The sequence below is a fragment of the Enhydra lutris genome, unplaced genomic scaffold, assembly GCF_002288905.1.
Source record: "Enhydra lutris kenyoni isolate GAN:26980312 unplaced genomic scaffold, ASM228890v2 scaffoldscaffold13, whole genome shotgun sequence".
Lineage (NCBI taxonomy): Eukaryota > Metazoa > Chordata > Mammalia > Carnivora > Mustelidae > Enhydra > Enhydra lutris.
Genome location: NW_019154097.1, coordinates 45,873,669 through 45,885,529, shown reverse-complemented (window position 1 = coordinate 45,885,529; position 11,861 = coordinate 45,873,669). Strand labels below are relative to the sequence as shown.

The 11,861-nt window shown below is 56.6% G+C and overlaps 1 protein-coding gene across 4 annotated transcripts in view; it reads left to right on the top strand.

The window, feature by feature from the left end:
• The window catches only part of LOC111146112 (GTF2I repeat domain containing 1), a 96,486-nt gene extending 93,150 nt beyond the window's left edge, over positions 1-3,336 (top strand). For 3 of the 4 annotated variants that reach the window (XM_022501509.1, XM_022501508.1, XM_022501506.1), the window contains one exon: positions 1,873-2,815. In XM_022501509.1, coding sequence (XP_022357217.1) covers positions 1,873-2,105 — 233 coding nt within the window. In that variant the 3' untranslated portion in view covers positions 2,106-2,815. Of the gene's footprint in view, positions 1-1,872; positions 2,816-3,147 lie in introns of those variants that run through there. The other variant, XM_022501507.1, reaches the window with a different exon arrangement.
• Positions 3,337-11,861: the final 8,525 nt, after the last annotated feature.

Here is an 11,861-nt window from a genome sequence, read left to right as displayed (position 1 = left end):
GGGGGGGGGGGGTGCCCAGCGACGGCCTGGCTGAGCATGTCATATGAGCCGGAGATAAGATGGGCAGGTTGGAGCCGGGGGGTGGGGTGGGGAAGGAGTGCTGGTGGGATCATGGAACCCCCCTGGGGAGGAGACAGACGCAGGGGAGGTGACCCACAGGGGGAGGCAGCCGCGTGGCCGAGACTGGCTGCGGGTTGGGGGTAGGGGGCACCCCACAATCCTTCCTGCATTTGCAGAACACACATCTGCACCAGAAACTCCCCTAGAACCCTTGAGCACACAGGAAGCTGGGAGACTGTCCAGCAGACAATGGTTCCGCCTGAGAAGATGCACTATGGGAATGGGGCTGTGTTCCCAGGGGTGACTGGGAGGCACGCCTCTGGCCACAGTGTGCTGCTGGAAAGCTGAGGCCCAGAGAGGGGAAGGAGCTTAGCGGGCCCATGTGGGGGGCTTCGTGGCTCCCTCGAGCCATCCTTCCGAACTGCAGGTCCAGCAGGTGCCCAGTGGGGACCGTGATGGGCCCCCCATCCTGGCCTGAGACCTGAGGCCCCATCTCCAGCTGGGTCCAGGTCCCCCTGGAATGCCACGGCCTAGGGTGGCACAGCCCGGCCAGGAGCCAGCCTCCCTCTGGCCTGCGCTGATCACAGGGGCCGGGCGGGGCACCAGACTCTCGGGTGGGGAGGTGACGGGTTTGGGAGCTGTTCCCAGGTTGAAGGCAGAGATGCAGAAGGCCCCACGGAGGAGAGCCAGAGCCACGTGCTCCCAGGGCGGATGCCGTGACTTGCGTCCACCACTCCCCCTACCCCACCTTGGCCATCTTTAGGGTTTTCCAGGCACCCCAGTTGGCTGTGACCCTGGGCCAGCACCTCTGCCTTCCTATTCATGTGGGGCCCCCTACCAAAACCCCTTTCTTCCAGCCCATTCCCCGAGCTCCTTCTGCCTCCAGTATCTTCGGTTTCCCAGGATGTCTGTCTACGCCCTAGTCACAGACCCCCAGCCTCTGACTTGTCTTCACCAGCTGGACAAACAGCCACCTCCTCGGCCCAGCCAGCCCTCAGGCTGTTATTAGGGCCCTGCTGGTTTCTACTCAGTGAACTGGCCGCTCAGTCTAGCACCAAACCCTCCTTGTGTGACACGCAGTTGCAAATCTATTTTCTAAGTCTCACGTATTCCTACCAATTTCATTCTGCAGCAGCAGAGTCCCAGCTGAGTCCTGCCCCGTGCTGGGCTGGATGCTGGGCTCTTTGATACACAGTAATCTCCTTTGAGTCTCACATCACACGGTTTTCCCCATTTGGCTCAGAGAGGTTAATCGATCTGCCCAGGGTCACACAGCTAGTGCTGGCAGTAATGAGAATTGGAATCTGGGACGTCTGACTGGAAACCAATGTCTCTTTCCCCTGGGGGCCCTGCCTGCTGTGAACTGTCACCTATCCCAGCAGTCTCAGGTCGGAGTCCTCACACGTCCACAGTTAACAGAGGAATGAAGGCACAGGGCCAAGTGACTTGAAGTTACTTTCTCTAGGACCCAAGGCCAAGCCCTTCATTGGGGGATGCTGGGCCCTGGGAGTTCTGGGGAGGCCAGCCCCTCTCCCGCCAAGGCTGGATGGTCTGGGGATGGTACAAGGGGGACCTGGGCCTGAACTGAGCCCACTCGGGGAGGCATACCCGGGGGGTGAGGCTCGTGTTAGCAAAGGCAGGGGACCCAAGGGGCAGTGGGACCTGGTTAAGGTCAGAGGTTGGAGGGATGCGCCTCAGGGGCCTGGGGGTTCTGGAGCCTTGAATGCCGAGAAGGGGGCTTGAAACCTGAAAACAAAAGCCTTCTCCGGAGGGGTTCAACACCGAGACCCAGCGCCCCTTTTCTCCCACCAGCCAAAGACAGTAGCATTCCCAAGCGCAAGAGAAAGCGGGTCTCAGAAGGGAACTCCTTCTCCTCGTCCTCCTCATCTTCCTCCTCCTCGTCCTCTAACCCGGAGTCCGTGGCGTCCACCAACCAGATCTCACTCGTGGTAAGGTGGCACCGATCCCGACCTCCCCGCCGCACGCGGGCATGGCTGTCTCCTCTGGGGCATGCGTTTGGGATGCAGGGAGATGCTGGGCCCTGAGTGGGGCTCCACAGCCTCAGGGCTGTAGACACGTCCGCCTGATCAACTCAAGACATAGCCCAGCCCTGTCACCGGCTGCTCACGCCCCTGCCCCCGCCCCAGGCAGGATGTCACACTCCCGTGGGGCAGGTGGGTGGGTGAGAGCCCCCCCGGAGAGGGTAGGGGACTCCCCTGGGTGGTGCCAGAGCAGGACCCCACGCAGACTCTCAGTTCCCAGGCCGTCAGAGGCTGGGTTCATCTCTGTGCTCCCCTCATGGGCCCCGGGCCTAACCACAGCCCTGTGAGGCGCAGGTGTTACCCGCAGGGTGTGGAGGAGGCAGGCGGGGGTCAGCGCTGGTTGACTGTGGCCTCGCTGTGGTCAGCGGTGGATGGAGGACGCCGCCCGCAGCCTCCTCCTCCTCCCATCCCGCCAGGGGCTTGGCTTGGGTTGTCTCCCCTCCGAGAGGAAAACTTCGCAAGGGGCACACACGCTTGGGAGGTCTTTCTGACTTCAAAATACCGGCTTTGAAATCCTGAGTCCAGCGGGGAGAATAGTGGGACGCCTTAAAAAATTATGTGGGGATTTATCGTTTGACCGTGCCTCCCTTTAACCCCTTCCTGGGGAAAAACCCCCAAATTCAGGCTATCCCATTCTCCCCACCTAGGGGAGCCTGCCCAGGGTCCCCAGCTCTTCCCACATCCCAGATCCTTATGTGGAAGGTCTTGTGGGCCAAGCAGAGGTGGCCTGGAGGGAGAGGGACAGACTCTTTGGGGGCCACTCCTTTCGTCCGGTCCACAGACTCTTTCGTCCGATGCACAGAAACAACCCCAGGGACACAGGTAGGAACAGGTCGGAAGGCCACAGCCCGGGCTCCCTGGCCCCTGGTGAACTCAGTGACCTTGGACAGGTCATGTCCCCTCTCTGGACCTTCAGCTGGACCTTCAGCTGCATCCAGACGAATAGCATCTGACAAGGCCCTTCAGAAAGCACCGCTAAGTGGTCTGGCGGTCTTTCCACGTCACCTGGAGTCCTAACGCAGACCCTTTGTCCCCCTGTCTCTAGCAGTGGCCAATGTACATGGTGGACTACGCCGGCCTGAACGTGCAGCTCCCGGGACCTCTGAATTACTAGACCTCAGTGCTGAATCAGGACCTCACTCAGAAAGACTAAAGGAAATGTAATTTATGTACAAAGTGTATATTCGGATATGTATCGATGCCTTTTAGTTTTTCCAATGATTTTTACACTATATTCCTGCCACCAAGGCCTTTTTAAATAAGTAAAAAAAAGAAAAAAAAAAAAAGCATGGCCCTTGCTTATAACTTTTTTGCGTGTTCTCGTTTGGAATTAACAAGTGCACCTGTCACTGGGACAAGGTCAGGAAATCCGGCCGAGACGGCCTGCCAAGGTCCCCCTTCCTTGCCAGAGCCGGTGCCCGCCAGAGCGGAGGCGGTGTCCCTGACCACTGGGCCCTGGTGTCTGGGGACAGACTTCTCTCATTTCTCTGCTGCTGGGGCCCTATGGCCTCCAGATGAGCTGCCACAGGAGGCCAGGTGACAGACTGTCTTGGTGACTGAGAGGTGACAGCTCAAGTGTTCAGTATGTCCAGTAAGCCTGGAATCTCCATGGCTGGGGAGAAGGCACCTTGGCAGAGGGGCCTCTGGGTTGGACCCAGAGGGGTGGGGCACATTTTTGATAGAGCTCAAGGGCATCTGAGCAGAGTGACGGGTCACAGCTGTGTCTCAGCAAGGCCACCTTGGTGGCAGGTGAGGAGGAGGAGGAAGGAAGGGGTAAGACTGAAAGCAGAAGGACAGGTCAAAAAGGGCCTGACAGTGGGCAGCGCCCCCATCCACTCAGAGAGGGGAAGGCAGGGTGCCCTGGGAAGACAGGGCAATGCCCAATCTAGAACCATCTCTGAAGCAGAAACTCAGAGAACACAGCTGGGGTTGGCAGGGCACAGCGGGACGGGGAGGACAGGCCCGTGATCTAGGAGAGCCTCGTGTGCCAAGGCTGGGAGGCTGCCCGAGACCTTGGGCGTTCAAGGAACAGGGAGTGGCTGGAGGTGGGATGAGGGCTGTGCCTGCACATAGAGCCCCACTGGCCGGGTGAGTGAGGCAGAAATGCAGCCTGGGTCTTTCAGGCTGAGCCGGACACCCTGGGGACAGACAGCCTGTGTCGCTTTTTCCACCGGCATGTGGAAGTATGGAAGGCCTTGTGGGCCTGCCCGAGGCAGCCTGGAGGGAGGGGGAGTCACCACCGGATTATAGAAGGACCCGGCTTCCTGTGGGGAAGAATGATCAGGGCTGGAAGGAGAAGCTGGGAGACCCCAGGGGAGGCTCCTGTGCTTATTCCGGAAAGAGCTGGCCAGGCTTCCAGCCAGGTGGAGGATAACAAGGAGGTCAGCCAACAGGACTTGGAAGTCAATTGGACAGGAGCGCTGGGGCACGGAGGGGTCACGGTGACCACAGGGTCTAGCCAAGGGCCAGAAAGGGTCTAGCCAAGGGCCAGAAGCCAGCCTAGGATTCCAACGAGCCTGAGTCCTGATTCAGCTAATTACAGGATCAAAACAGGCCAGGAGCTTCTGCCAACACGTGGGGTCAGCCAGGTGCCCAGACCTGGGAGGGAAGGCCCCGGCCCAGCCTTCCGGACTCTGTTTCCTCCTGGAAAGATGCAAGAAGCCAGAAGCCACGGGCTTGGCACGCCGAGCCCAAACTGTTCCTCTCCCTGCTGCTGCCGCCACCTCCCTTTCCCATCCCGGTGGCCCCGGGGTCCACCAGGGCCGGCCACCCCACCCGCAGACCCCTGCCCCTTTCTCTCCAGATCAGGGCTGGGGCGCCCCCCTCCGCCCCCACACACACATTCACCACCGCCCTGGAGGCAGACGCTCTGAAATCCAAGACAATCTGGCCCCTGCCACCTGGCCCTCAGCCCCCGCTCCTGGAGGCCGGGCTCCCCCATCTAATCCCGCCTCCCCGGATTAGACGCCTCGGGCGCTCTTCCTGCCCCCGCCCCGCCCGGGCACGGAGTGCAAACGCCCGCCCTGCGCTCGGGGCCTTTCCCCTCCGTCCCCTCCCCTGCCTCTCCGCCCACCGCCCGCCCCCTTCCTTTCTCCACTGCCGCCACCACCGAGCGGGAGCGGGTGCCGCCGGGGCCCCCCGCCTCCCCGGGCCCGGCCCCCCTCCCCGGGCGCCCCTGCTGCCCACCCCGGGCTGGCTGGCGCCTGTCGGTCGCCTAGAGACCAGCCGCCGCCCCCGCCCGGACCCGCGGCCGCGGCCGGAAGTGGCTCCTGCCCCGCGGGCGGCTGCGCGGGAGGCGGGGCGCCCGGGGAGGGCCCGGGGACGCGCGCGCCGCGGCCTGCAGAGCCTCCGCCATCTGTCTGCCTGCGCTCCCGCCGCGCCCACGCGGGCGGCTAAGCGGGTGGTGCAGCGGGGCCTGGCGCCCTGGGGTCCGACCCCGCTGCACAAAAGCAGAAGGGGGACCCCCACACACCCCCGCAAGGCAGAGCCCTTGACCCAGGAGGTGGCCTGTGTCCGTTCGGCCCGTCTTGGGAGCTTTACGCTCCGGACAGTGTGTCCGGGCCGAGGGCACGTTTGGAGGCCGCCCCCCACCCGTGCCCCGCTTTGCCCGCAGTGCCCACCCAGCCCGATCCGACGGGGCCGCCTTCCTACTCCCGCAGGCAGCCCGCTTCCTGCCGCAGAGCCCAGATGCTGTTTATGCGGCCTCTCCAGTCTCCGCGCACGGTACTTTTTAAAGTGATTTGATTCAAAGCACTCATTCTTTAATTAAAGTTCATTTAGCTGCCATCTGTCTGGGTTCAAAACAGCTTCGTGTTTTGCAACTCTAAATGAGGATTGTTATTGGATTTGTAAACACATCCACCGAAAAAAAAAATTAGAAAAAGAAAATCAACAAAACATTTTCAAAAGTAATAAATGAGGAATGTGCCGAAGGCGTGTTAGGAGCTGCATCTTAAACTCTGTAATTGCCGGGGAATGTATTCTGGTGGGTACATAATCATTTTATATACAAATCTTTGTGCAAAAATCTGGTATCAGTGAAAAGATCAAGATTATAGAAAATGCCGGAATTATATCTGACTGAAAACAGTAATAAAGCAATAATCAGCGCAGGGACAAAGCTAGGGTGAGGCGGAAGGGGAGGGGAGGGGAGGGAGGGGCAGCTCTCAGGCACCTGCTCCCGGCCGCCATCCTCCCTCACCGCCCAGGTGCACCCCTTCCGCTGAAAAAAACAGCCTGAGCTCTGGGGACAGGGTCTTCTTTTAAGGAGTCCACACTTCGTAGGGCGCCTGGCTGGCTCAGTCCCTAGAGCGTCTGACTCTCAACCTTAGGGTTGTGAGTTTAAGCCCCATGTTGGGCATAGAGATTACATAAAAATAGATTTCTGTGGGTTTTCAAGATTTATTTATTTTAGAGAGACAAAGAGAGCACGCGTGGGAGGGGTAGCAGGAGAGGGAGGGAGCATCTCGACCTGAGATCAGGACTAGAACCGAAACCAAGAATCAGGCGCTTAGCCCGCTGCGCCACCCAGGCGCCCCCCCCCCACCAAAATAAATGTTAAAAAATGATTGAGGGTTCTTCACTGAACCCCATGATACAGAGTCTCCTCCCGCCACCTAGCCCAGCCAGAGAAGAGGAGAAAAGATGGAGAGGAAAGCAGACAATTGTTTTCTGCTTTTTCTTTTCGGTAATGCTTCATGTTGTGGCCCAGTGGAAGGGGAACAGTCTTTGGAAAAATAGTAATGATTTTTCAGTGGGGAAACTGAGGCCCAAGTTCGATGGGGGAGCAGGGCTAGAGGCTGGTGAGTCTCCGGACGCACCGCTCTTGTCTGCGATGTCCTGAATGATGTCTGAGGATACCGAGTGGGGATGTGGGAAGCAGCTGAGGTGGGGATTAAAATAGGACCCAATGACCCTAAAGACTTTCTGCATGATTTGGCCTCTGCCCCATGCTCCTCAGAGGTTATCCTTGGGGCCGTCTGCATATGGGGTTGGGGGTCCTTCTTCCATTTCTTCAAAAGGGCTTCCCTTCCTTCCCAACTCAGAGCGGTGCCTCTTTCCTGTTTTACCTCTCTCTCTCTTTTTTTTTTTTAAGATTTTATTTATTTATTTGACAGAGATCGCAAGTAGGCAGAGAGCACCATGTGGGACTCGATCCCCAGACCCTGAGATCATGACCTGAGCCAAAGGCAGAGGCTTAACCCACTGAGCCACGCAGGCGCCCCACCCCCTGTTTTACCTTTCAATGAAACATCTCCTCCTGCAAATTACAGAAGACTAGGCCCCAATAGATAATGATTTTTTTTTTAATTTGTCAGAGAGAGGGGGAGAGAGCGAGCACAGGCAGACAGAATGGCAGGCAGAGGCAGAGGGAGAAGCAGGCTCCCGCCGAGCAAGTAGCCCGATATGGGACTCGATCCCAGGACGCTGGGATCATGACCTGAGCCGAAGGCAGCTTCCCAACCAACTGAGCCACCCAGGCGTCCCTAGATAATGATTTTTAATGGAACAGAAGAATGTAAAAACAAAGCCACTGTCATACCAGGAGATAGTCTTATCATATCGGGGACAATAAATCTGTTGTAAAGCTCGCAGTGCTGACTCAAAAGTCAAGAATGACCTGACACACATTCTCGACTTATCTCAAATGGAGGAAAGTCAAATGGAGGCATGGAATGGGCAATGCCGACTCTTGCTGGCCCTCCTGCCTTCCACCAGGACAGACAGACCACCTTACGATGACTTTTGCCCTAATTCCATGCTGAACCCCCTACGGTGCAAGCCCCTGTATGAATCTGTATGCGTCCTTTACTTAAAACTTCCCAGTTCTTCTGTGGCTCGAGGAGATGCCACTTTGGGAAATGGCCCCAGTATCCTCTACTAGCTGCATGCAAAATCCTTCCTTTCCCTGTTCTTTGGCTCAGTTGTGTCTTTTGGGTTCGACACCCACCAAGAGGCAAACCTAGTTATGGGTAAACATCAGGATGGCTGTTATAAAAAATAAAATAGAATAAAACAAAACAAAACAAAAAAACAGGATAACATGTGCTGGCAAGCATGTGGGGAACTGGAACCTTCATCCGTTGCTGGTGGAACTGTAAAATGATGGTGCAGCTCTTATGGGAAACAGGAAGAATTCTCATATGACCCCATGTGATCCTGTCATCTAATAAAAATGTGTATTTCACCTGCATGCCTGATACCAGCACCTAAAACCCTTGGAATCTTCTGATAAGCGCAAATAAGGGTGTCTTTTGTTATTCATAACAATCTTCATAACACTCTTCAACCACACCCAACTTTATGTTACTGAAGAGGCTTTTGGAAAGCCCCTAACAAGGGCCCCATTCTGACTCCTGGGGAGGAGAGCGGGCTAGAGATTGAATTAATTACCAATGTCTGTGGTTTAATCATTCATGCCTAGGCCTGGTTTTGGAAAAACCCCACATATCCGGTGACCCGAAGTGTAGACCGGAAGTATAGTTGTAGTGGAGAAGAGCAGAGTGGACCCTTGTCACCCAGCAATTCCGCTCTAGGTGTGGACGCTACAGACCTGGAAGCAGGGACTCAAACAGCAGATCTCTGTACACCCACGATCATTTGCAGTCTCATGCATGGTAGCCAGAAGGCAGAACCAACCCAAGTGTCTACCCACGGACGATGGATAAGACAAACGCGGTCTAGCCACACAGTGGAATATGATTCAGCCATAAAAAGGAGTGACACTCGGACACCTGCTACAGCACGGGAGCTCTCTGAAAACAGGGTACATGCGAGCAGGCAGACACAAAAGGACAGACAGGGTATGGTTCCCTCGGATGACATATGGAGAACAGGCAAATTCACGGAGACAGTAAATAGATTACAGGTTACCAGGGGCTGGGAGGGGAGGAGGAAAAAGGGAGAATGACTGTTCATTGGGTACAGAGTTTCTGCTTGGGATGATGAAAAAGGTCTAGAAATAGTGGTGATAGTTACACAACATCGGGAATGTACTTAATGCCACTGAGTTGTACGCTGAAATGGTAAATGGTATGTTATGTGTTTTTTTTTTTAAACTTTATGTTTTAGTACTCTTTTTTTTTTTAAGATCTTATTTACTTATTTGACAGACAGAAATCACAAGTAGGCAGAGAGGCAGGCAGAGAGAGAGGAGGAAGCAAGCTCCCTGCTGAGCAGAGAGCCCGATGCGGGGCTCGATCCTAGGACCCTGAGATCATGACCTGAGCCGAAGGCAGAGGCTTTAACCCACTGAGCCACCCAGGCACCCCATGTTATGTGTTTTTTAACAATTTTATTATCTATCTATTTATTTAGAGATTTTATTTATTTATTTGAGAGAGAACAAGAGAAGGGAGAGGGTCAGAGGGAGAAGCAGACTCCCCACTGAGCAGGGAGCCCGATGCGGGACTCCATCCCGGGACTCTGGGGTCATGACCTGAGCTGAAGGCAGTTGCTTAAGCCACCCAGGCGCCCTATTTTAATTTAATTTATTTTATTTTATTTTATGATTGATTGATTGATTTGAGAGGGAGAGAGAGAGAACGGGGGGGCGGGCCAGAGGAAGAGGGAGAATCCACAAGAAGGCTCCCCACCCAAGCATGGGGCCTGATGCAGGGCTGGATCCCAGGACCCTGAGATCATGACCTGAGCCAAAACCAAGAGTTGGCCGCTTAACAGACTGAGCCACCCAGGTAACCCCCCTCCACACCCAAATTGTATTTTAAAGCACGCTGGCTGCTGTGTGCAGAATGGTGGCTTCTAGATCAGCCCCCAGTCATCAAATCAAATTCCTTCTTCTATTTTTCCCCACCACGCACACATGCTGGAAAAAAGCGGACTGCCACCTTGTGTCATCCTGAACCCACCAGGTGATGTGAAGCCCCTGGGCCCGCAGGTGGGCATCTGAGAGACCCAGGCTTGCCTTGATCCAACCCAACCCACTGTCCAGAGGAAGCAAGTCCCCCAGAACACTTTACAGCCCATAGCTCTGCCCCCCCCACCACTCTGGGGGGCCGCCAGAGGAAGCATGGCCTTGTGGAGGGCTTCCTGTAGAGGACGGCTGGGTCTATAAGAAGTGCCATGACAGCAGAGGCCACCAGTAGGCAGCTCCCGCAGATCCCAGAGCGGCCACTGGCACCAGGAAGAGGAAGAAGGCAGGGGACGCCTGGGGGGCTCAGTGGCTAAGCAACTGCCTTTGGCTCAGGTCATGATCCTGGGGTCCTGGGATTGAGCCCCACATCAGGCTCTCTGCTCGGTGGAAAGCCTCCTCCTCCCTCTCCCACTCCCCCTGCTTGTGTTCCCTCTCTCGCTGTCTCTCTCTGCCAAATCAACCAATCAATCTTAAAAAAAAAAAAAAAAGGAAAGGAAAGAAAAGAAATATGCTTTGGACAAATAGTGCTGGTCCCTGCTTGGCAGGAAGCCTGCTTCTCCCTCTCCCTGTCCCCTGGTTTGTGTTCCCTCTCTCTCGGTCTCTGTCAAATAAGTGAATAAAATCTTTAGGAAAAAAAGGGGGGGAAGAAGGAGAAGGCAGGTGCAGGGCCCAGTGGGGACGGAGTACCCCTCCCTTAGAAGGAGGGAAGTGGAAATTCTATCTTCCGGATCCTGGGGATCTATTTTCCTGTCTATATCCTCCACGTGTCACCTGCCAGCCAGCTGCTCACAGGCCCAGGAGTCCGGCTCCTCTCCCAGACCTGGGTCTGGCCCACGGAGGGGGCACTGGGGACAACTGTGATGAACCAGTGAGCGCTGGAGGCCACAGCGCTCACTGGTTCATCACAGTTGTCCCCAGGAGCCCAGAGAGGTCCAGCCCCGGGCCCTGGGTGACCCACAGGAAGTTGGTAGCTGAGCCAGGACTGGCACGAGTGCCCCTTCCAGCTCTGCCCTCTCTCCCCGGGGAACCGTCCCCGGCCCGCAGTGGGGAGGAGCAGCTGGTGAGTCACACCCAGGCTCTTTCCGTGGGGACTTCTTATTTTCTCTCCTCTCCTCTCCTCCCTCTCTTCCCTTTCTGGAAAAATACGATTAGAACTTTGAAAGCTGAGCCGCTTAGCATCGGGCGGCCAGATTTAGCAAATAAAAATACAGGATGTTCTGTTAAGTGGAAATTTTTGATAAGCGACAGAGAGTTCTCAAGCCTCAATATGCTCCGTGTGTTTTCTGGGTCATAACCCAGAAATGGCAGCTTCCCTCCTCTGCCTCCTCCAGAACCTGGCCGGGCCTGGCCTGGCTGAGGGGCTGTCCCTTTCCGTGGCACAACCTGGTGTGAGCCCGGAGGCTCATGGGCTCGGTCCCTGGTGGCCGGAGTTTCCGAGATCGGGAGGGAGCCATCCAGACACCTGCTGCACGATGTTGCAAGGGGAAATGAGGAAGCTGCCCAGACAGCCGGAGAGAACAGGAAACTCCTGGCGGCCACAAGAGAGGAAATTGTGCAGGGAGGGGTGGGCAGGCGGATCCCAGACAGCAGCCCTGCTGCCCCAACGCCCAGCCCCTGGGCAGCACAGGGGCCCAGCACAGAGCGGCACTAGGAAGCAAAGAGCCACCGACTAGGAAGACATAGGTCATGTCCCCAGCCATCTGCAGAACACGGTGATTCGGTCTAGCTCCCACGTGCTGCAGCCCTGCTCAGCGCCTGTAGGGTGGGATCTGGCCACAACCCCAGGTGCCCCAGAGCAGGGAAGGGAGCAGACACCTGCTCTTGAAAGCAAGGACCCCTTTCTGGGGAGCCCGGGACCTGCGCTGCGGGGGCCGCAGCCGTGCCCC